Source organism: Rattus norvegicus, chromosome 11 (genome assembly GCF_036323735.1).
Source record: "Rattus norvegicus strain BN/NHsdMcwi chromosome 11, GRCr8, whole genome shotgun sequence".
Taxonomy (NCBI): domain Eukaryota; kingdom Metazoa; phylum Chordata; class Mammalia; order Rodentia; family Muridae; genus Rattus; species Rattus norvegicus.
Window position 1 is genome coordinate 18221758 of NC_086029.1, and position 25986 is coordinate 18247743.

Sequence of the window (25986 nt, forward strand, 5' to 3'; positions counted from 1 at the left end):
ATTGACACCAGGTGCATGTACAGACACTATGAACTGTCATTGATTGGTATGGAACCATGAGAAGTTGACCTTCATCTAAAATTCACCTCATTTCTCTTCTTTTTTTTATCACTCTCGTTTTAGGAAACTTCATTCATGCTCTTCTCTTTCCTTTGTGCTCAATATTAGTGTAAAATTATCTGCAGAATAATTGCATAATTAACACCAGTGACTTAGAGCTCTGCTCCTGGGAGATGCTTGCACTCCTTTAGGAAACCTTTGGAAGTATCAGGCAATGTTTGTGCATGTGGTTGTGAACAAAGTGTGCATGTACATATGTCTGCATGCTTATGTGTATGTAAGGAGCATTTGTGCATGACTGTGAAGAGGCTGCTCTCAGTAGCTACCTACATCACTGTGCTTTACTTACTAACACAGTCTTATGCTGAAATCCTGAGATTTTTGATTTGGTTGCTTTTTCTAGGGATCTCTTATGTCTGCTTCCCAAATGCTGGGATTTTAGGAAGCCTCCATACCTAGTTGGCATTTTACAAGAGTACTAGAGATCTAAGCGACATTAAGTCTTTATGCTTTTAGGGCAGGCAAAGCCACCCCCCCATCAAAAATCCGGTAAATTAAAATACCACCGAGCAATGTATTTTGCATTTTTATATAACGTTAAGTCCAAGCACATAGAGATGTAACTGTTGAATGTGTACACTATGTGCTCCTGAAGATGCTTGCTAAGGTAATTGTAAATAGGAACGGATAGAATTGTTTGCTGAAAATGAAGTGATCAGCTTTTGCTACTTCAATTGTTTTATCCTTTGCCTGCAGAGAAACAGACACCATGATCTAATTGATTTTTTTATTTCTATTGTCAAATACTATGAAACATTCCTGTGGAGTTATAATGACCTCTGCTCCACATTTTCGCTGTCTTTGCAAACCCACACTGTTCCACCTGCTTTCCAAACATTTGGAACAGTGGGGATGAGTTCTGTTTAAATGGAGGGAGGAGGAAATGCTGCCTGGGCAATAGGAGCCGAGCTTTCTCTAAACCCGGTGCACTCCTGCATGGTCTTCTTGATTTTATTTTTCATTTAATCTTTTAAAAATTCCTAAATATTAAAACAAAATAACTTATCTATAGCAGTGCAAAAGGGAATGGGAGTGTGAATTTCTACTTCCAAGGTTAATGACTTCTTATCTTCAGGTATAAACAGAACAGGTAGGAACCTATTAAAAATGAGGTTCTAATCTAACTGCCCGAGATCACCTGATTTGGAGAGGAGTCAATAATCACTGTGAGTCTATGGCATGATCAAAAATCATTTCTGACCCAATGCTTATCATTTCAACAACATATTTTCATTTGTCTAACATTGAATGCCTAGTTTGTGACAGCCATGTGATTCTTCCTTGCAGGCTTTATATTCTACTACCTGTATCTAATTCAACAATGTTGCTATGCCATGTAAAGAACAATCTATTTCTGGAACCATCTTTCCAAAGAGTAACTGTCAGCTGTATAATATTTGGTATGTGATGCATGTGCGCTTAAGCACTGGAATTTTAAGTGTCTATTCAAAGAGTCTAAGTACAGTTATGTGCATCTGGCTACTGAATTGTTCAAATCAGGTACAAGACATTTCTCTTATCATGTAATTGCTCTTTGTAGAAACACTTGAAATGTGTCCCTTTGTCTTATTCTCAACAGTGTGAAGGGAGTATCTGTGCTTTAAGGAAAAAGTTGGAGGCAAAAAGTTGACATCTGTTTGCCCTCGAGAGGACGACTAGGGTTCAAGGTATCCCTCCTTCACTAGGAACTGCAGAGCAGCCCTGCATATATAAAAAGTTGTTTCAAACAATCAAAGAAAGACAGAATGTGCTGAAGTTTTCCTCCATGTGGACCTCCTACTTGCAACCAAGACAAAAATGTCAGAATTAAAATCTCTTTACTCCTCTCCTCAGCTGTAGGTTTGGAAATAAGGTTCCTTAGCTTGTGAATAGTTTATTTCTATCTGTGGAAGTTATTCTTATTTCTATCAAGTATCTGTGGAATGTTATGTTATTACAATAAACATGCCAAAATGTAGACTAGATCATAATTTTTACTTAACTCTGGTTATAAATGTGGTCAGGTAAGTGTCATGTTAACCAATTCCCTCAGGTCTAACATGTGTCTCCATAAAGATGGTTCCGGATCCTCACATTTAATAGATATCCTCACCAAAGAATTTTCAGTTTAATTTTAACTGATTATCACCTGTCCATCTTCAGGCATGCTTTGCTCATCACTATCGGTGAACAGGTTGTCTCTAATTCCAAATGGAGAATTGGGCCACCTTTCTGGATCATTCACTCTTCACAAATAGAAACATTTAGGGATTTGCCTTTCCAAACACACTTCATTTGCAAGTGCATATATTTGAGGAACATTACTAATAGATACTCATTCAAATAGGATATCATATAGGGACTGAATCAATGACAGGTGAAGGAATAACCAAGTTTGACTGGCATTTATGAAGGAGTTTCTCTGCAAAATTATCTCTACTATAGTATTCCAGTTGGTATTTTAGTTGATAAGAGTAGACAGAGATCTGTTATGCAATGAGAGAGGTGTAATGGGTGGGTGTTGGGAGCTGGGCCGTTGCAATGTTCCTTTAAGAAAGGAACAGTGAATCAAACATGTACTTCAAGAATTGATGTGATCAGTTACATTATGTATTTAACCAAAGTCCAAAGATGCAATAATAGGTAGGTAGATGTTGAAAATACACTGTGGGCTTTCTGCACTGCATGTTTATCGCTCAGAAGAAGCGTTGCCTACTTGCAACTCTTTGCAGATATTGTATTACGAGTTGCTCTATGTATGACAGGACAACTGCATTTGCTAGAAATACTCAGAATCAATTCCAGTTTTAGATGCTCTGTAAAGGATAACTTATAGAACCACAGGAAGAAAGGCAAGGGCAGTTAATATAGATTTTTGTCTTTGTGCCTGAGGATGTGACCTGTCAATTGTAAATGTCAGATGTAAGCATACTCTCTTCATCTTGAAAAAGCATGGGACCCATTTAAAAGCAGAGCTTGCTAGCATTCAACAACGTGATGATTGAGCCACAAAATAGAGAGATTTAATGTTATTTTATCCATGGAAAACAGTTGTGACAAATTTTTCTTTGGTAGTATTTTGTACATTTAAAAAACCCTACTGTCTGGGAGATGGCTAAGTCAATAAAGTGCTAAACCATCCTAATAAAACAACAACAACAACACCCCATCACCACCACCACCACAAACCTGGTGTGGTGGTGCCCTTCTTATAATCCTGGTGCTGGAAAGGCAGACACTAATATATGCCACCATCTATATTCTTATTTCTATCAAATATCTGTGGAAATATCAAATGTCTCATTAGCTGGAAAGAGGAAACTATTGTCTTCAAATATTTGGTAAAACAAAAGTTTACATTGTTGCCATAAAACTATTGTTTAAAAGCCAGTATTGAATTTTTTAGTTTTGTTAATGGAGAATATTCTCATGAGTAGGTCTCATTCAATCTGTTGAAATCCTTGAGAGACTTTCTGAGGCCAACTGTTGGGAAGGCAGTTCTACTTTTAGGCACAGGCTATGAGGGAAAAATTCCTAGTGTCTGCAGCTCCATAGCCTGCTCTTGAGTATTTTAAACCTGTTTTCCACCACAATCACTCAAAACGGAAGTCAAACTATCCACTCATCTATCCTATTATTTCTCTCACTGGGGATTCTCAGATTGGGTTCTTTGGGAGAAGAGTACACACTGAATCTCTGAGTCATGTTTCCAGCCCCGCTTCATAGAATCTTAACTAACACAGACTTAAATCCACATCTATGTTTTGTCACGAGTGACCTTTACCATCTAACATATTCTGTTCTTTTAGTTATTTGTCATCTACACTACTGACTATGTATCATAGCAGATACTCCAATCAGTCTATTCTCTCACAAAGAGATGCTCAATATACTTCAACTCATCTCACTTATCTAATTACATATTTGTTTCATTATATATTAAAAATGTAATACCTTCAAAAATATTTTCTATCAATAATATTAAAGACAGAGAAATTCCACCTATGTTTAATATATGTAAAATGTTTTAATTATGTAATACCTAAATCCTATATTCTTTCTTGTATAATGAAAATTTATTTATAATATTTCCATATTTTATTACAATTCACAAACTCACTAATTTATTTGCTGTTATAATTGTGGATAGAGAATTAACAACTTGACACATTATTAGATTTTTGCTTGAGTTTCAGAGTATGGTTTCTTCACCACTAAAACATTCAAATCCTAATTTATGTTTTCTCTAATTGGAAGCCTCCAGTTAATTAATGGAGTCCAAGTCTACTTTCCCTCTATGCACATAATAAATACAGTTTCTTAATGAATTTTTGTTTTTTGAACATGACTCTAATTATCATTATTAGATAAATAATTTCTATAGTGTTTTTCTTGCTGATCTAATTCATAACAATAAATCTATAAGACAAACCTTTTTCTATTGAAAGCATCCTTTACATATGTAAAATTAAGATATAAAACAGCAGCATATTACCCAACATGAGAAAAAAATTCACTCTACAAACAAGGAATCTCCCAAAAGTGAAAGAATACGGCAATCAGGTGAGTGTGAGAAGCAGGCAGGGAAAGCATTTTCAACTAGAATTGAAGCTGTTTATTTTATTAGGAAGTTGACACAGGTTGTCTTTGGTGTTTATGACTTGCAAAGTAAAGTATTTAATATTTATCATGTTTAAGGACAAGCAGCAGCAGTTTAGTAATCAAAAGGAATAATTTGAATCATCTTAGGAGAATAAATTCATTATAATTAGGGTATTTCAGAACACATTTAAACCATTCCTGGGCGAATGTATTCACCTTTCTTGTCATCGAAGTACAGAGTCTGCTGAGCTGGATTCGACCACTGGAGGGAGGTGTTATCATTTTGATCAACTCTGCAGGTCAGAATTGCAGTTCCGCCTTCAACAACCGTGACATTCTGAGTTAGTGGAAACTGCCCTTGGCTGCCTAAAAGGAGATTAAAGAAAATGTTGATTAAATGAAAGTTATAAAATGATTAATTTCCATGTTCTACATTGGACATCAGGATTTCCTCAAAATAAAACTTAAGCTACCAAATGTATAGAGGACAAAATATAGAAAAACAATTTAAAATCATTAGCCCACACTACTGGCACTTTATATTTTATTCTATTTCTCAGAATATGTATCTCTCTTAGGCACACAGGAAGATGTATTCCAATACTAATACAATAATCTTTAATTTCCCTTGGCCTAGAGTTGGTTGTGTGTTATTAGATGGAGTCATTGTTGAAGGTAAGGCAGACGACGATGTTGCATGAATTAACCTCTCTGCAGGAGCCTAGGAAATACATAAAACACTTTCCTGGTAGCTTTTTATGATGTAGAACAAAGCTCATAATATATAAAAACTAGAACTTTAGAGTGAATTTATGATAAGGGAGATGAAAAATGAATCCCACTTTACTGGGAAACCTTATAGAGCTTTTTCTAAAATACAAAATGTTGGCAAAACAATGTGACTATTCTATAAAAATGGAATATTTGTCCTATAGAATAGTCCTTGAAATATTTCAACATCCTGGTGTGGTGGCATTCACCTGTAGTCATACGAGTTACTCTGTAAGCAGAGAGAGCCCCTGTACTCCAGGAATTTGTGGTCAGCCTGATTAACAACAATGATATATTTTCTCCCTAGCAACCGCAACTATACAGGCTCCAACATGTGTGCACACATACATGGCTGTTACCCAAGGAGATATTTATGACTGTTTCGTCAAATTTTCTGTAATAATTATCTTTTTTTCATAATTAAGGAAAAACGTCTTCTTGGTTTCTTAAATGAATTGCCAATTTGTATAGAGTTGGTATACAACCAAGTTTTCTAATTCACATGTATATATTAATTATTAATTATTTCTAATTCACATGTATATATTAATTATTAATGCAATCTATGCAATGAATTTACCGAACAGGCACAGAAGTTCTAACAATTTAAACAGTTACCGCATGCACCAATCTATACATTTCATTTCTGCATTGATCTGGATAAAAAGTCCATCAAGTCTGATACCAAACATTCACAGAGATGAAAAGGATGTACTAGAGTCAGGTTACAAGACTATTATGTGAGCAAGGTAGTTCATTAAGTCAAAATAATTTACATATTCAAGGACATTAGGATGGCTTAATCGCACTCATGAATTGTATCTCTCTTCTTCTTTCCTTTGTAATGATTTTGTCATTATTCCAAGCACCACTTGAGGTTATATGGGAGCCACTGGCATAAAGAAGTTTATTACCAAGATGCCTGTTGATTGGCACCAGAAGAGACAAAAGGGCCTGAAGGGAAGCATTTTTTCCAGTCTTAAATGACAGGATCACAGAAGTTCATGACCACATTCCATAATCAAGACTTTGGAGTATTAAAATCTTTTATCAGGAGCATTATCTCCTCCTTGCCAGCCCCTTCAAGTCATCATGACAACTCCCCAGGACACTTCCCTGTAAGCTTTAAGATGAATTTTGAATTTGACATTGGAGTTTTGAATAATATATTCTTTGATAGTTTGCTCGAAATTCAACAGAAAACATGAGGTGTATTTTGACTTCTGCTCAGTGATGACCGCAGGCAGGGAGCACAGAGACCTATCAGTCTTGTAATGTGAGATGGGGTAAACCAAAACATGCCCAAGCAAACAGGAGTTTGCTCAGAAACAGAGAGTGATTGGGATTATCAGTTCATGAATATGGAGTTCAGTATGGTTTTAAGGTACATTACTTGGACCCCCTGGTGTTAATAACATGCATAAATTGAGCAATCCAGGGGAGACTCTCCAAGTATCACAACTGCTAATAAATATACATGGCTCAACCCAGATGATGCTTTGACTATCAACAAGTACATGAACAATACTGTCTGTTTCTTTAAAGAATTCAGGGAGAAAAGTTAGCGATGCTTGCAACAATTTTATCTAGAATAATTTTCAAAGCATCCCATAAGAAAATATTATCCTTCTCATTTCACAGATGGGTAAACTGACACTGGGAGGTTAAGTGATTTTTTTTTCTTTTCCCATGGTGAACCAAAGTCAACGAACCATTGGAAGTTTATTCTGAAAGTTCAACATTTCTTCTTCTCATTCCACAGTAGCTGCTGGGTCATAACTGTTCTACTGTTTCGTGAAATGCGAATACTGTTGGTCCACAAAAAGCAGGAAGAAAGAGAAGGAAAGGGAGAGAAAAGAGGAAGGAAGAGAGAGAGAGAGAGAGAGAGAGAGAGAGAGAGAGAGAGAGAGAGAGAGAGAGAGAGAACGAGAACAAACTAAGGGTTTATCTCCATGTTAGGTTTTAATATGAATCCACACCCCTGCATCAGGCCCTTCAAGGGTGGATATAAGAACTGTATCCCTCCAACATTTCTCTCAGTTTCTGACTTTAAGGTAGTATGATTTCAGTTCTCTTTTTCTTGCAGCATTAAATTCTTGAAAATCGAATAATTTAGTTTTACAAATACAGAGCAAACTCATGTGGCAAATCGACTAATCCTAAACACCCTTAGGACATGTGGTTTCCAAAATCAATTTAAAAGCCCGTGTGGCAGGCAGTCAAACAACTTCTCAGACGTCTGAATTGCCATTTACAACTACTTCTAACCAGGATAGAATACTGAGTCACTGTGACCTTTCTCTTTTTAACCCCTCATGACTCAACTTTGCCTTTGAATCTCAGGACATCTTTCCAAAGAAGTTTCCTCAGTGGGAAAATTAAACATCAGGTGAAGTGAGCGATGCATCCTGACTTCATTTATTATGTGCACATGACGTGAGGCATACTACTTCCTTGTCTTTCAGGCATTCCCATTTACAGGGTAGATAGAGGGAGAGAAAGCTGCTAATGAACCAGCAAGGTAACCTCAAACCTGAGAAAAACTGATGTAAAGAAAGGAAATCTGGTTCAGTCAGCATTGATTTCAATGTATTCAACCATCTTGGAGAAAACTTATTCCAGGCAACTATTATTCATAATTTACTAACTCCTCTCTTTGTACTGAATTCATATTTTTAGTTGTATTAGTATCTGTTAACTTCCTTAATTCAAAATGAATTATTAGGTTGCCACAGGTTATGCCTGACAGAGAAACCAAGTAAATTGCTCACAAACTTTCTACTTTCACTTTATTTCTTCAGACTCAATCCCCAGTCTCATACCCGAGCTGCAACAGAACATCAACTACAGCCATCTGTCCAGCCAGACCCCATTTTCTGTCCATCCCACAAAATAATATCTTCTAAAGTTCCTCCCCCAACTTGTAGCTGAAACTCCAGCAGGCACCCATTGTTAATCCAAGGGCTGCTCCTCCCAGGGTAACAAGTAGGCTGAAGACAGACTCACAGCTCTCTCATTGCTCCTGAAATCCAGTCTCTTCACTTCCTGATCCCCAGTCTCATCCTTGCTCTGTAGCTGGAAACCTGCTGAGGTTTCCCTTTCTTTTCTAACATTAACCATAAGGGATCACAAAAACCTCCTTCTCCAAATTTCCTTCTCCCAACTTATCCATGTATCCCAGCCTGAAATAGCCCCTTCCCCAGGAATTCCCAGTTAATACACCAGTTAAGCAGGCCAGAAAAATAGGCAACAGAAGACATTGGCCAACATATTCAGAGAGGAAATAGAAACTAAGAAACAAAACATCAACACCTTATTCATGATAAAGTCCTAGAGATATTAGGGATACAAGGGACACACCTAAAAATAATAAAGACAGTTTACAGCGTCTATATTCAACATCAAATTAAATGGAAATAAACTCAAAGCAATTCCAAGAAATCAGGAACAAGATAAGGTTGCCCACTCTCTCCCTATCTATTCAATATAGTACTTGAATTCTTAAGTAGACCAGTTAGACAACTGAAGAAGATCAACAAGACAAAAATTGTAATGGAAGAGCTCAAAGTATTGCTATTTGCAGATGATAGGATAGAATATAAAATTGAACCTAAATTTTCCACCAAGGAATTCTTAGAGCTGATAAAACTCAGCAAAATAGCTGGATACAAAATTAACTCACAAAAATCAGTAGTCTTCTACTATTGACAAACAGACTGAGAAAGAAATCAAGGCCTCAAATAATTTATATTTGTGGTAACTATTCAAGCAAGGGAAAATTAGCTGATCAAATCTTTAAGTCACTGAATAGAGAAATTAAAAAGATATCAAGATGCAAAGATCTCCCTCTGGTCTCTATCCGCTCCCACAGTCCTCTGGACTCAAAACCTGCCTGGAGAGAGCTGGTCTCCCAAGAGTGCTCTCATTTCTAAGGTCACAGGTCCACAGGCCAGCAGGAGGGATAAGCTCCAGTCACAGACCGCAAAACCAACTAATATCAGAGGTAACCAAATGGCAAGAGTCAAACACAAGAAGGTAAACCACAGAAACCAAGTCTACTTGGAATCATCAGAACCCATTTCTCCAACCACAGCAAGTTCTGGATACCCCAACACACAAAACAACACAGAAAAACAAGATTAAAATCATATGTACAACAATGCCAAGCAACCAGAGCTTCCAGGGACTAAGCCACTACCTAAAGACTATACATGGACTGACCCTGGACTCTGACCTCATAGGTAGCAATGAATATCCTAGTAAGAGCACCAGTGGAAGGGGAAGCCCTGGGTCCTGCTAAGACTGAACCCCCAGTGAACTAGACTGTTGGGGGGAGGGCGGCAATGGGGGGAGGGTTGGGAGGGGAACACCCATAAGGAAAGGGAGGGGGGAGGGGGATGTTTGCCCGGAAACCGGGAAAGGGAATAACACTCGAAATGTATATAAGAAATACTCAAGTTAATAAAAAAAATCATATTTCATGATGATGATAGATGACTTTAAGAAGGACATAAATAACTTCCTTAAAGGAGTACAGGAGAACAAAGGTAAACAAGTAGAAGCCCTTAAAGAGAAAACACAAAAGTCCCTTAAAGAGTTACAAGAAAACAACCAAACAGGTAAAGGAATTGAACAAATCAGGATCTAAAAACAGAAATAGAAACAATAAAGAAATTACAAAGAGAGACAACTCTGGAGATAGAAAAACCTAGGAGAGAGATCAGGAGTCATAGATGTAAGCATCACCAACAGAATATAAGAGAGAGAAGAGAGAATCTCAGTGGCATAAGATACCATAGAAAACATTGGCACAATAATCAAAGAAAATGCAAAATGAAAAAAGTTCCTAGCCCAAAACATCCAGAAATCCCAGGACACAATGAGAAAACCAAACCTAAGGATAATAGGTATAGAAGAGAGCGAAGATTCCCAACTTAAAGGGCTAGTAAACATCTTCAACAAAATTATAGAAGAAAACTTCCCAAACCTAAAGAAAGAGATGCCTATGAACATAAATGAAGCCTACAAGAAAACCAAATATATTAGACCAGAAAAGAAATTTCTCCTGTCACATAATAGTCAAAACACCAAATACACAAAACAAAGAAAGAATATTAAAATCAGTAAGGGAAAAAGGTCAAGTAACATACAAAAGGAGACCTATAAGAATTGGAACAGACTTCTCAATAGAGACTATGAAAGTTAGTCCATCTTGGGCAGAGGTCAGACAGACCCTAAGAGAACACAAATGCCAGCCCAGGCTACCATAACCAGCAAAACTCTCAATTAAAATAAATGGAGAAACCAAGATATTTCATGACAAAACCAAATTTACATAATATCTTTCCACAAATCCAGCTCTGCAAAGGATAATAGATGGAAAACCCCAACACAAGGAGGGAAACTATATCCTAGAAAAAGAAAGAAAATAATCTTTCAACAAACACAGAAGATGGCCACACAAACATAAATCTACCTCTAATAACAAAAACAACAGAAAACCACAATCAACTATTCCTTAATATCTCTTAACATCAATGGACACAATTCCCCAATAAAAAGACATAGATTAACAGACTGGATAGGTAAAGAACCCAGCATTTTGCTGCATACAGGTAACACACCTCAGTGACAAAGATAGGCACTACCTCAGAGTAAAAGGCTAGTAAAAACTTTCCAAGCAAATGGTCCTAAGAAACAAGCTGGAGTAGCCATTCTAATATCGAACAAAATGGACTTTCAACAAAAAGTTATCAAAAAAAGATAAGGAAGGACACTTCATATTCATTAAAGTAAAGGTCCACCAATATGAACTATCAATTCTGAACATCTCTGCTCCAAATGCAAGGGAACTTACATTCTTTGAAAAAAAAATCTTTAATGAAGCTGAAAGCACACATTTCACTTCACACAATAATAGTGGGAGACTTCAACATCCCACCTGCACCCACAATTCACTATTTCAAGTTTTACTACAGAGATATAGTCTTCTCTGTAGTCAAGTTTTACTATAGAAATAGTATATTGACACAAAGCAACCATATTTATTAACAGAATAAAATTGAAAACCTAAATATGAATGAACACCAAATACACCCGATTTTTTATAAAGAAACAAAAAATACACACTGGGAAAAAGAAATGGTGTTTTCAATCTGGGTGTCTGTGTGTAGAAAAATACAAATAAATCCATATGTATCACCCTAAACAAAAGTCTAGTAAAAGCAGATCAAAGAGCTCAATATAAAACTAGATCCACTGAGCTTGATACAAGAGTCAGCAAGGAAGATCCTAGAAGTCATTGGCACCACAGAAGGCTTCTTGAACAGAACACCAATAATATAAGCCATAATGTCAACACTTTTGAAGTGGGACCTGATAATACTGAAAAGTTTCTGAAAGTCACAGGACATAGGCATTCCACAAGAGACAGTCTACAGAACGGGAAAAGATTTTTATCAATTCCCCATTCAACCGAGGATTAACATCCAAAATATATAAAGAGCTCATGAAACTAGACATCAAAACAAAACAAATAATCCAATTAAAATTAGCTACAGTTATACACAGATTCTCAGTGGAGGAAACTCAAATACCGAGGAACACTTAAAGAGATGTTCAGTGTCCTTAGCCCTCAGGGAAATGCACATCAGAATTACTTTGAGATTACATTTTACACCTGTCTAAAAGGCTAAGGACAAAAATCACTAGTGAGAGCTCATGCTGGCAAAGGTGTGGAATAAAGGAAACATTCTTCTATTGCTGACGGAATTGCAAATGTGTACTCCCACTATGGACACCAATGCCATATGTCCTACGAAAGTGAGGAATCAATATAACTAAAGATTCAGCTATGCTGCTGTCAGGCATACACCCAAAGGACATTCCGTCCTACCACAAGGATACTTTCTCAACCATGTCATTGGGGCTTTAATCATAATAGATAGAAACCTAGAAACAACCTAGATAACCCTCAACAGAAAAATAAATTTAAAAGATTGTTGTTAATTTATGTAATGGGGTATCACTCAGTGATGCGGTTCTGCATGTTTCACTGCTACAAGCGGGTCCCGGACTCGTGCCTGCTCCTTGGACTCTTTTCCTCCTGTTGGGTTGCTGTGTCAACTTTCAATATGGTATTTTTCCTTAAAGGTATTGTATTTACTTTTTATATTTGGTTGTTATCTCTTTGATGTTTGTTCTTTATTGATATGGAGGAGAGAGAAGGAGGATGAACTGGGAGGAAAGGGGGAGGAGAAACTATAATCAGGATGTATTGTTTGAGAAAGGAATCTCTTTTCAATAAAAGAAAATAATGTAAATAATAAAAGACTTTGGTAGCAGTGTATTTTTCCTGTGAATCAGTTATACTGTATAGCATTCTCTATTTTAAAGGGAAGTTCCCAAGGAGATACTCAACAGCCTAAGTGAGTATATTTTCTTAGCACATTTGCTAGCATGTGACGGAGAGCTGGTGAGAGCAGAACGACCTAAATGTAATTCAGACGTGCTAAATTTGTTCATGGTGATATCAAGGTGGAGATGTATAGACTTCTACTACATGAAAATAAATGGACAAATATCACAAATGGCATATTAGCAAAAATACTAGGAGGCACATTTTATTTCTTTCCAAACATCATTAGGAGTATATGAAAGAATATGGAAGTAACGACTGAGAACAGATACATCAAATACTATTACAACCCTAAGAAGGGGCAGAAAATAAAAGAGGAAAGATCGTACTAAATGTATACACTAGAGCAGGGGAAAAGAGTTGACAACATTCCTTAACTGTGAAGTAAGTGAAAGCCATTCTTCAGCTTTGTTGGATGGAGGATCACTCTGAATTTTGATATTCTGTACCTTTTTCTTGTCTCACCACCCATTTTGCTATCTTTTCTTTGTATTATTTCCCGTCATCTATCAGAGACTGCCAATAGATATAGAGGAAGTGGGGAATTTAATGGGTTTTATGAAACTAGATATAATTCTAGGTGCCGTTGGTGAATTCATGGTTTAATCTGCAAAAGTAATCTTGGCATCATCTCCCCCTTGAAGATTAGGGGTCTGGTATATGGAAACCTTAAAACTCATACAGACATAAAGATAGAAGCAAGATTTTAAACTTTTGTCTTCTAAGCACTCTATGCTTAATCATTGACTAACTGGTTATGAACTGAACAGAGTGGGAATGTGCTTCTTTAACTATGATTTTAAAAGGGTGTAGTTTGCAGTCAAGCATGTTAAAGACATGCCAACCCTCGCACCTCTTTTTAGCAAGTGAAGAATGTCCTTGAAATTCAGTTTAAGGGTAACGAGGACAAACTGGCTTAGAGCAGCTTCCGAGTCCCCGTGGGCTGTGACTCACCACCCGCACTCAGTGACATAAGCTGGTAGCTTGAAATTGACCACGGAGGGAATATTTTCACCATAGAAATTGGCAAACACTACAGGCCCACGATGTTCCCCATAGAGAAAGCTGTTAAATATTTACAGTTCGCCACTGAAAGCCATCATTGATGTCTCTGGTTACAATAACTGCAAAGCTTTTCCACTTGGATTTTGATTCCTTTAACCCATCATCACACTAATTAAAAATTTTGATACAAGTTCCCATTGCTCCCTCCTCCTCGTTGATTGAGGTTGAAGTGCTAGGTTTTCTTAGACTGTCCAGCTAGCACCAACCTGCCATCTGTGGTTTTAAACTTTTACTAGTGTTACAAATATGATTTGCTAACACCTAACTAAGAGAAGAACTTAAAAAGAATAATTTATATACTGAAATGCTTAATGTCCTTCATGCTTGACATAGGCCAAGTAGCTTCTTTAGTATTTTTTATTTCTCTAATATTTCCTTCTGTCTGTTGTAAAGGAACCTCAAGCTAAAGGGGAAATAAACAGAGCCCTTTCTTCTATTGGCCTGAGTTATTTAAAAGCTGTCCCACACTCACAAGTTTTACCCTTCTTTTTTCCTATCAAACCTCAAAAATGAGTAGCGTATAATCCCAGAGGACACAAAGTAGCCAGTTCTTAAATAATGGACACTGTAAGTTGGTTAGGAGGCTGTATGAACCATGAGAACCAAGAAGCATGAAAAATACAGGGGTGGAGTTAATAGAGGAGGCAGAAAAAAATGCATGTTTTAGCACTAACCGCCAAACATGCCTGCACTCCCACAAACAATACATTTCCAGCTTTGCTATCTCTTCAATGCCTGAGTGGAAACGATGGTTTCTCTATCTTTTCCTGAGCTAGAGATTAAGCATAGACCACAAAAGTGCACCAGTCCACTCTATGCATGGCTGCTTCCTCTATGAGAGCAGTGGCCACCCGAGACAGTCCCAGACAGACAAAATGAGGCTGGAGTTTGTACCACTGAGAGGGGGAATAATTATCAGTCCGTGATTTTTAAGGACACAGGATCGAATTTGGGGGGGCAAATTAACAGTAATTTAGCATCTCTCATTATATTTCTCTTCGTAAAAATGAGGAAGATTCTTTGCAAGAAACATCCAGACTTAAAAAATAATAACAGAAAACAAAAAGAAGTCAAGGGAATATGGGAAGGTGCAGTTTTTCAATAAAAATGTGTCAAAAACCCCAGTTATAAAGTGGCCTGTAATTTAACCTTTGAAGGTATGGCTACATGCTCCTACATCTGCTAAATTTATGTACAGTTATCTGATTCCGAAAAGGTTCTGCCACCAGAGTTAAATGACATGCATACTTTTTCAGTTTGTTTTAAAAATATTTTCTTTTCTCTCAGAAACATAATTAAATGCAAAATACATTTCCTGTGTTGAGGTTCTTATTTATTGGTTTACAAAAAGCACAAATGCCAAGTGGATCAGTACATGTAAAATATGCTAATTGTTGTGAAATATAAAGCCAGCAAAAAGATGGAAAGAAATAGGCTGTGCATTTTTAAATGATGTGCAACAATGATCTACTCTAAACTTCCTTCGTGCTATTCTCAGCTCTCCCTATCTCTCTCTTTCTTTCCTCTCTTAGTTCTCCAACCTTTCTTTCTTCTCTTTTTTATCTCTCTTCCTCTGTGATCCCTTCTCTCAACTAGTTTGGGGAGTGTTTAAATAAAGAATGCGCATGTTAAAAGTTCAAGATCATTCATGTTGCCTAAATTAGAGTCTAAAAATACATCTAAGTGCATACACAGCGTGTTATTACTTCCACTAAATTACCAAAGGCACTCAAAACAAATAACCTTCTAATGGGGAAGTTGTGGCTCAGTAGTTGTGTGGACCGAAACACATTGCATACTAAAGTCTATTAGATGGCAAAACACTAATGTCATGAAGGCAGGTTTACAATTCCCAAGGGAACCACAATGAATGGTCTATCATATGAGGTGGGAAATTGAAGGAAAAATTAAGACTGATAACTAAGTGCAACTTGGTTCTCCTTTTGGTGTAACCCTCTCTTCTTTCACATAGAGATTTTCCTTGTCTTGTTTTCTCTTTTCTGTTTTGTTTTCTAGATTCTAGATTTTAGAACATTCCTAAAAGCTATTGACTTATACCAAATAATTTTATTTTTCTTTGAGTCAACTTTCTTTTTCCTGCATTCAACTTTCCATTTAGAGTATAACACCTGATCTCCACCTTCTGTGCCATCCCTCATCCCAGCCACTGTGGAGCATGGCCATCAGCCCGTGCTGCCTGCCAGTTTCCATAGAGACAGGATGCACATGGGGGACCCATGTTCCATTACAACTGCCAGACCAAAGCCGGAAAGAGACAAAGCTGGCGGACAGCGGGTCCTGCAAGGCCAGGAAAGGTTGGAGAGGCTTTCTCTTCCTGATATCGAAGTAGAACAGTGCCAAACTGGCAGCCTCGGGAGTTACAATCCTGTAGACCAGACCCTGGAGTTCACGGCGGCCATTGTGAGCCTCACACTCTGGTACTCCAGCATACCCAAAGCTTGGACCTCGCCTCTTTTTGGCTCTGATCCCTGACAAAAGGCTCTTTCAGATTTACAACGGCCCCGCCATGCAGCTCCTGAGGCACAGACTCCTAATGCTCCTCTAGAAACTGTGTGACTTTCTGTTTTCCGGAATGTGAGATGAGGTTTCTAGGTCATTCGTATTTAGCAAACTTTAGAACTTATGGAAAACCATGTCTCCAATTTATCCATACAATGACTCTGACTAGGTGATCCTGTAAACCACATATTAAATACTGTAACCTTTTAGAGAATTTACACCAAAGTTGCTCTATCTACATAGAATAATTTTTCTAGCCTGTTTTATTACTTTTATCACTCAGTATTATCACTAAATCCATATATTCTTTATTATAATTTTTAATTTTTAGCAAGTATTTATGGATCCCTAAGGAACTTAAATGTTTTTTGTTCTTATGTATAGACTGTAGTTCATTAACCTATATTTTAGTATCATTTGATATTTAAAAATTTAGTATTTTTTTAAAGTTACATCTAATAAAGTCAATTTTCCTCTGGAAGGAAAAAATCATTTAAAATTGCATTTCCTTGGCAGAAAATTCAATCAGAGAATAGTCTAAAAGAATAGTAAGTTGCATACATATTTTTCTAAGAAGTTTCATATATTAGAAAAATAAGTAATACTAAATTTAATACACTTTAAATATCAAATACAACAGAAATTTGAACCCGCTATTTTTTTTGAAGAAATATGAAATTTAAAGTACAGGAAAGTGGTTAAATATTAAACTATTAATTTATAATATACAACTAGTATACAATATACCTATATGCCATAATGTTCCATAGCAAAATAAGATAACGATTATAGGCAAATTACAAATACAAATATCCTAGGTTTTTAATCTGACTTTGTTGTTTTCTTTAACCTTAAACAGAAAATAAAGTTTATTAGATTTAATTAAAGTACTGAGTTTAAAGTACTAGTTATTGATTTAATTTAACATCTATATTCAAAGCTATTCTTTAGAATTGTCATATATTTTATACATTTCTGAAAAATAAGAATATTGACATTGCCTTTATGTTAATACTGTCTTTATTATTCTCTTTACTTAATACAAATAATTTCATTAAAGCAATCAATATACCTATTTATATTTCAAGGAGCCTTCGCATTTCTTTTGAATAGTATTTCTGTAAATTTTGAATTGTGAAAAAAGGTATTTATAAAACATATAAAATGTACATATTTTAATGAATAATTTCAATTCATATTGAGCAACTAAACTATAATTATAGTGCAATGTTTTCAGAACATATTTTTAATATTTTAGTGGAATTCTTCAATAAAATGAACTTCAATTACATGAATTTATTTGTCAGATCTGTGTTTGATGGTGACAGTAGACCTCCCACAGCTATAATTTGAATGGATCTCCTAGAAATGACAGTTGTCCGTTCAGAATTGTCAATGAGGACAAAGCAGCAAAATCGAGAAAACAAATAGTAAAAGTACCCAGTTGAGGAATGGTAACATTTTAACTGTTATCTGTTTTCAAGGAAAAGCCAGCAGTTCCAAAATAGCCTTAGGGCAAGGATAGTGCAGAGCCAGCAGTGTTGTTCAACCAGCAGCTATAAGTAAAGGTCTCTAGATCAGAGCCAAAAAGGCTTGGCAGTTGAAGGAACTACAGGAAAGGCTCACACAACAAAGGGAAACAATCCAATAAGATTGATGTCCAAAGTGAGGCAGTTAGGGGTGGTCCAAGGGGAGCAGGGCGGTCGTCCAAGGTGAGCCAGGAAGGATGGTCAAGCCAGAACACACAGAACTCTTCATGTTTTAAAGATCTCATGATCTCACCTTTACTCACTAAGCCACTTGCATGTAACGGAAAACTATCAATAGAAGTTGAGTGATACACTTACCTTCCCAGAAAACAGGAGGGTTTTTGTTTGTTTTTTTGTACTTTTTAATATTAACTCTGCATCCAAGAATTTGATTGTGAACACTGTGAAAGATGAACCCAAGATCAAAAACTTTGTTGAATTCTATCAGAGTTCATTAAAGGTTTGTAAAGGTGGCAAGCCTTCATTTGCTTGTTATTGTTGTTGCTGCTGCTGTTTTGATTTATATGATAAATAGCCTTCTGGTAAACGCTTAGCTCTGTTTTACTGACTTGCACTTTTACTAAAACACGATTGTCTCTCATATGCCCAGATTCTGTCCCCTTTGAGAAAGAAACAAACACTCATTTACACTCTAAATGCCATGGCCATTTTAGTTTTTTTTTTTTGTCTTTAACAATGATGCACCTTCATTTTAATGCTCATTTTTACTTATTTGCAATACATTTTTTTTTATTTTATTTTTTTTTATTTTTTTTTTATTAACTTGAGTATTTCTTATATACATTTCGAGTGTTATTCCCTTTCCCGGTTTCCGGGCAGACATCCCCCTCCCCCCTCCCCTTCCTTATGGGTGTTCCCCTCCCAACCCTCCCCCCATTGCCGCCCTCCCCCCATAGACTAGTTCACTGGGGGTTCAGTCTTAGCAGGACCCAGGGCTTCCCCTTCCACTGGTGCTCTTACTAGGATATTCATTGCTACCTATGGGGTCAGAGTCCAGGGTCAGTCCATGTATAGTCTTTAGGTAGTGGCTTAGTCCCTGGAAGCTCTGATTGCTTGGTATTGTTGTACTTTTGGGGTCTCGAGCCCCTTCAAGCTCTTCCAGTTCTTTCTCTGATTCCTTCAATAGGGGACCTATTCTCAGTTCAGTGGTTTGCTGCTGGCATTCACCTCTGTATTTGCTGTATTCTGGCTGTGTCTCTCAGGAGAGATCTACATCCAGCTCCTGTCGGCCTGCACTTCTTTGCTTCATCCATCTTGTCTAATTGGGTGGCTCTATATGTATGGGCCACATGTGGGGCAGGCTCTGAATGGGTGTTCCTTCAGTCTCTGTTTTAATCTTTGCCTCTCCCTTCCCTGCCAAGGGTATTCTTTTTCCTCATTTAAAGAAGGAGTGAAGCATTCACATTTTGATCATCCGTTTTGAGTTTCGTTTGTTCTAGGGATCTAGGGTAATTCAAGCATTTGGGCTAATAGCCACTTATCAATGAGTGCATACCATGTATGTCTTTCTGTGATTGGGTTAGCTCACTCAGGATGATATTTTCCAGTTCCAACCATTTGCCTATGAATTTCATAAACTCGTTGTTTTTGATAGCTGAGTAATATTCCATTGTGTAGATGTACCACATTTTCTGTATCCATTCCTCTGTTGAAGGGCATCTGGGTTCTTTCCAGTTTCTGGCTATTATAAATAAGGCTGCGATGAACATAGTGGAGCACGTGTCTCTTTTATATGTTGAGGCATCTTTTGGGTATATGCCCAGGAGAGGTATAGCTGGATCCTCAGGCAGTTCAATGTCCAATTTTCTGAGGAACCTCCAGACTGATTTCCAGAATGGTTTTACCAGTCTGCAATCCCACCAACAATGGAGGAGTGTTCCTCTTTCTCCACATCCTCGCCAGCATCTGCTGTCACCTGAGTTTTTGATCTTAGCCATTCTCACTGGTGTGAGGTGAAATCTCAGGGTTGTTTTGATTTGCATTTCCCTTATGACTAAAGATGTTGAACATTTCTTTAGGTGTTTCTCAGCCATTCGGCATTCCTCAGCTGTGAATTCTTTGTTTAGCTCTGAACCCCATTTTTTAATAGGGTTATTTGTTTCCCTGCGGTCTAACTTCTTGAGTTCTTTGTATATTTTGGATATAAGGCCGCAATACATTTTTTTGGGGTGGAGATGCATGTACCGCACGTCAAGTATGAGGGCCGAGTGCTACTTGTAGGAATGAGCTCTGCCCTCCTGCCACGTGGGTCCTAGGCATTGAGTTTAAGTTTTGGGGCTTGGCAGACTACAAGCTTTAAATGACAAGAAAGGTAAGCACCTTTATTGATGAACCATCCTGCCAGCTATTCCAAAGGCTGAATCAGTTATTAGGGAGAAGGAAAATAGCTACTTAAATTTCATGTTTAAGAGAGTTTTCTTTGTTCAGAGCCTTTCTCCTAGTGGCTAAACAGAGTACCCCTGCATATGAATATTGTTCTTCTAAAAAGAAAAAGATTTTTGATATTTTTCACTTTATCCTATAACTTTATAAATAATTCACCCTTTGAATAGTATAACATAAATATCATCTAGGTATAGAATTTTAGCCCTCAAGGTAGTAACTGGCATAAATTATTGATGGGAAATTATTGATTAAAAATTATTGATTAAGAAATTATACATATAGTTTACTTCTCATTTCCTGACAATGCATGCAATTGTGTCTTATAACCACGGGCACACAATTTCTAAACAAATAAACATTGTGTTCAGATGATATCACCTTAATTATTTAAAGTGGAGATCAATATGTAGTAACATACGAATCAACAGAATATTCCCTGGGGAACAATCTCCCTTTTGAAAGGAAATGTGTAATAACACAGTGGCTAATGGGATGTGTTTTTCGCTGTTTGATCATTTCTGAATGCACAAAGATTTCATTAATGTTGATTTCGCCCATCTTGTTCATGTTTATGTGCTTTGATGTACAAGCCCTTTGTAGTGCCATATTAGATCTAGGGGAACATTACCCTGCTAGAGCAAGTGCAAACTGATGCGAGAAAATATAAAAATGAAAGTTGATACTTTGTATAGAATTGTGCAGACAAGCCAGGTTCAAGAATTATACTTTTGATTCTAAAGGAAAAAAAGCTAGAGATTACCAATGCGTGCATTTATGGTGGTTGTTGGATTTTTATTTGGCTAGATAATAAGAGTAAAATGTTTATATTTTAATTAACAAAACAGATCTTACTAAAAATTAAGATATTTGGCAATCTTCTGATTTTACAATTTTAAAAGTTGAATTCTAGAGAATAATAGGAAAATGGGAGCCAGATGAAAAGCATTTGTGTTAAGGCTGGCAAACCAGAAAACCGGAAGGAAAGCAGTCCCGGATGATGCTGGCCCTTACTCTGCACTCAGAAATTCATAGTTGTATATTGCATCAAAAGTAACTAAAAGTCAGGGTGATTTTGAGGTACTGTATTAAGTTCCCAAATGTCATTGTTGACATCATTTACTGAAAGGTAAAGTGTCAGGATTAATTACAAGTTATTGTGCCAAAAAATGGATCATGAAACCAGGCTGTATAGTATAAGTGAAATATATAACCAACAGGAAGTAGGAGGCTTCCCAGAGCTGCTGATGGCTGGTGTTGAATATTTGAGGTAATCCAGCCCTACTGGGAGCTGAACTCAGTACTTTGGGGTGATGTAGAACTGTACACATTTAAAAACATTTTAGAAGATCACAGCACATCTGTTGGCTTATTGAAATCCATGATTTATTAACTTCCTTTAGTTTTAGGTGAGTTTAGTGATAAATAAGCTCCGTTTATTCCCTGGCCATTGCTATAAGTATGAAGCTAAGAATTGGGCTGATGTTTATTATTAACAAAATGAACACTGAAGTTTATTTATATCAGAGAAAGAGAAAAAAGAGACCCACCAACCAAACAACAATAACAACAACAAAAAAAATAACAAACTTCAACATCTACATAATTTACTAGCAGAAACATTGCCTCTTTTAAACTTAATCAAAAAGTTACATTATTCACACTCAAAATTGTTCTGATTTGTCTTCTTTTTCTTCTTTGTCAGATAAGATCAAAATACGTTTGGAAAACAAATGTGAGTTCCACATCTAATTTGCAGAAAGACAGAGGACTTTTTTCTTTTAAATTACATGCCTGTTTCTATGTGAATAAAATATTTCTGCTAGGTTAATAAGGGAATATATGATAGATTATTGATCCACAGAAACTGGGTTTTTGTTTCTATCTGAATTGCAATGTCACATTCATTAAAGTTATGGTGGTTGGAATGAGAATGCCCCACGCAGGCTCATCTAATGAATGTTTAGTGGCCAGGGAGTGGAACTGTTTGGTAAAATTAGGAAGTGTGGTCTTGTAGGAGTAAGTATGGTCTAGGTGGAAGTAGGTGTGGTCTTGGTAGAGTAGGTGGGATCCTTGTAAAGGAGGTATTGCCTTAGTGGAGGAGGTGTGTACTGAGAGTAGGCTTCGGGCTTCTAAATTCCACTCCAGTCCAGTTTCAGTTTCTTCACCACCCTCTTGGTAGTTCTCACCTCCCCCTCCTGCTCTTCCCCTTCCTGTCCCCTCCCGTGTGTGTGTGTGTGTGTGTGTGTGTGTGTGTGTGTATGTGTTGTATGTGTGTGTTGTATGTGTGTGTATGTGTGCGTATGTGTGTGTATATGTGTATGTGTGTGTATGTGTGTGTATGTGTGTGTATGTATGTGTGTGTATGTGTGTGTATGTGTGTATGTGTGTGTATGTGTGTATGTGTGTGTATGTGTGTGTATGTATGTGTGTGTATGTGTGTGTATGTGTGTATGTGTGTGTGTATGTGTGTGTGTATGTGTGTGTATGTGGATGTGTGTATGTGTGTGTGGGTGTGTGTATGTGGATGTGTGTATGTGTCTGTGTGTATGTGTGTGTATGTGTGTGTGTATATGTGTGTGGATGTGTGTATGTGTGTACGCATGTGTAGTGTGTATGTGTGTGTATATGTGTGTGTGTCTGCATATCAGAATGTAAAGTTCTCATCTACTGCTCTAACATCATGCCTGTCTGCTTCCCATTACAATCATGGAATATATCCCTAAGACTCTAAGCACTCTAAGCAAGTCTCCAGTTAAACACTGTCTTTTATAAGAGTTATCTCGGACATGCTGTCTCTTCACAGCAATAGAATAGTAACTAATGCAGTAGCTAACACATATTGTAGGTTTTCAAGTTAATGCATAAAAACTATATTATAATTTCTACTAAATTGTCACCTATAGAAAATTTCCCTCGAGGAAATTCTACTGATGTACACACATAGAAAAGTTAAAATGTAGTCCTACTATAACCAGATGATAATGTCACTACTAGACCCCACATGGTAACCAATAAAAATCTCAATGTCAGGAATTGGTTACTTCCTTTAAAGATATTTGATATTAAAGTACCATACCTCCTGCCCCAAGCACACACTATAGTCTCCTAGCAGTGCTCTTGGTTAATTTTCAGGTACAGTAGCTTTTCTCTGTGAGTTCAAGGCCAGTCTGGACTATATGCAACTTCCAGGATAGCAAGACAGTCATAGAGAGACCTTGTCTCAAAACAAAACCACAATCAGACCCTGTTCCTGAGGATACCACATACTGGACTCTTAAGGAAATGAATGGAGTACTACTCAGCTATTAAAAACAGTGACTTCATGAAATTATTAAGCAAATGAATGGTAAAGCCTGATATGGATGTCTCCTGAGAGGCTCTTCTAGAGCCTTACTGATACAGATGAGGTTGCTTACAGCTAACCATCAGACTGAGCACGGGGATCCTAATGGAGCAGTTAGAGAAAGGACTGAAAGAGCTAAAGGGCTTTGCAATCCCATAGGAAGAACAACAATATCCCAACAAGACCCCCTTACGCCCACAGCTCTCAGGTACTAAACTACCAACCCAAGAGTTCAATGGAGGGACCCATGGCTACAGCTGCATATGTAGCAGGGGATGGCATTGTCTGGCATCAATAGTACGAGAAGCGCTTGGTCCTGTGTAGGCTCATTTCCCCAGTGTAGGGGGATGCCAGGGTATTGAGGTGGGAGAGGGTGGGCGGGAGGGGGAGCATCTTCATAGAAAAAGGGGGAGGGGGAATCCGAGAGGGGGAACCAGGAAAGGGTTTAATACTTGAAATGTAAAGACATATAATATCGAATAAAGTTTTTTTTAAAAAAGAACTATATATCCCTAAATGGTTCAGGCATCATTGTAGAAAAGGTGGCAGAAAAAGAGGAAGAGCCGGAAGTCATAGATAAGCTCAAGGAAACAGTGTCTTCTTGACACAGCAGAGAAGCTACACATATGAAATCACAGTGGTTGAAACTGCAGGCACAAGACCTCCATAAGGTCAATCCATCCTGAATTACATCACAGAGTGGATAGCTGCACATGAAGTCTCAGTACTAGGAAAGGAGCGATTGGCAACTGATAGGTGGGTGATTAAGAGTTGCTTTTCAAAAAAAAAAAAGAGTTGCTTTTCTCTAAGAGTACAGTCCTATGAAGTGGACTATACAAATCTAAGAATACCTGGGGATCATCATTCGGACTTGCATTTAAAATAAAATTCACACAGTTTGGTGTGTTGGGGAAAAGAACATGGGAGGATGTAAATGGGTGAAAATGATCAAAACATATGAAACTCTCAAAGAAACAATAAAAATACATTTTAATGTAAAATCAAATAAAAAATCCATTTTATTTTTAATTTTCTCTTTTATAACTTTTAAAAATACACCCTATATGTTTTCAAATATCTTTTAGTTTTCCTTAAAAATTAAATGAAGTATCGAAATAGATGCACTTTCCAATTCCAGTCACTGAATGGAATGATCTGAAAAGGTTCCTAGTGTACAGACACTGGCAGAGTCATGACAGAAGACTCTCACAGGAAATGACCAACTCTGTGTGTTAAAAATCAATAATTTCCTGCGGAGACGGCCCAGTGAGTAAAATGCTTGTCATGCAAGTCAGAGTTCCCGAGTTTAGATCCACAGCATGAGATAAAAACTGTGCCTAGTGATGCAGTCCCGGAACATCGGGAGGGAGAAGGGTAAGATCTCACTGGCCAGCCAGTCTGGCCCAATGGGCAAACTCCAGGGCTGAGTGAAAAAGTCTGTCTCAAAAACTAAGACGGGATCTTACAAGACACACAGCATAGATCTCTTGCCTCACACATGCATGGAAAGGCAAGGAAATGTGCATCCACATGCACGTTACACACACACACACACACACACACACACTCTCTCTCTCTCACAGACATAAATACAATACATAAATTTAAATAATTAGCATTCAGTAAAGGTAATAAATGGTGAACCTCATCTTTGTTGCTATAATATCAGATCTCAGCACTCTGTTAGCTAATATCAAAGTAGTCTATTGAAAGGTAGTAGATTTTATAGAAATGTGTCCTATAGTTTCATAAAATCATAAATTACAGAAAATGTATCTATTACGTTCTAAATTTGGTAGTCATAGGAACACACTCCAATTCTTCCAGATATTTTTCATTCCTATAACTTAGCTGTGGGTTAGAGGAGAAATCTCGCTTCAGGTAACACAGAATTTTTCCAAACAGAACTTGGACATAGACAAATTGCACATTTATGAACTAACAGAAAAAGTGGTACACATATTCCTGACAAAATAAAGAATGGCTAACTAATGATGTTTAAGCGTAAACTCCACAAGCACATTTACAAATTCACAGGATCAGTCAATATCAGAATAATATCATTAACTAGCTAATAACGTGCCATTGGTTTAGAGCTGGAATTTTGCTATTATTAAGCTCACCAAGCATAATGTCGTGACTGTTGTTTTAAACACATAATACTTATTTAATGAATGAATTCTTGACATGTAATGTACAGTCTTGCCTTTTTAAAATTAGATTGTATAGCCCTG

General features: G+C 37.1%; 1 protein-coding gene across 4 annotated transcripts in view; it reads right to left on the minus strand.

The window, feature by feature from the left end:
• Positions 1–25986, minus strand: part of Cadm2 (cell adhesion molecule 2) — a 977040-nt gene that overhangs the window by 226902 nt on the left and 724152 nt on the right. For all 4 annotated transcript variants that reach the window (XM_039088453.2, XM_039088451.2, XM_039088454.1 and 1 more), the window contains one exon: positions 4918–5067. In XM_039088453.2, the coding sequence (XP_038944381.1) occupies positions 4918–5067 (150 nt within the window). The remainder of the gene's footprint in view (positions 1–4917; positions 5068–25986) is intronic.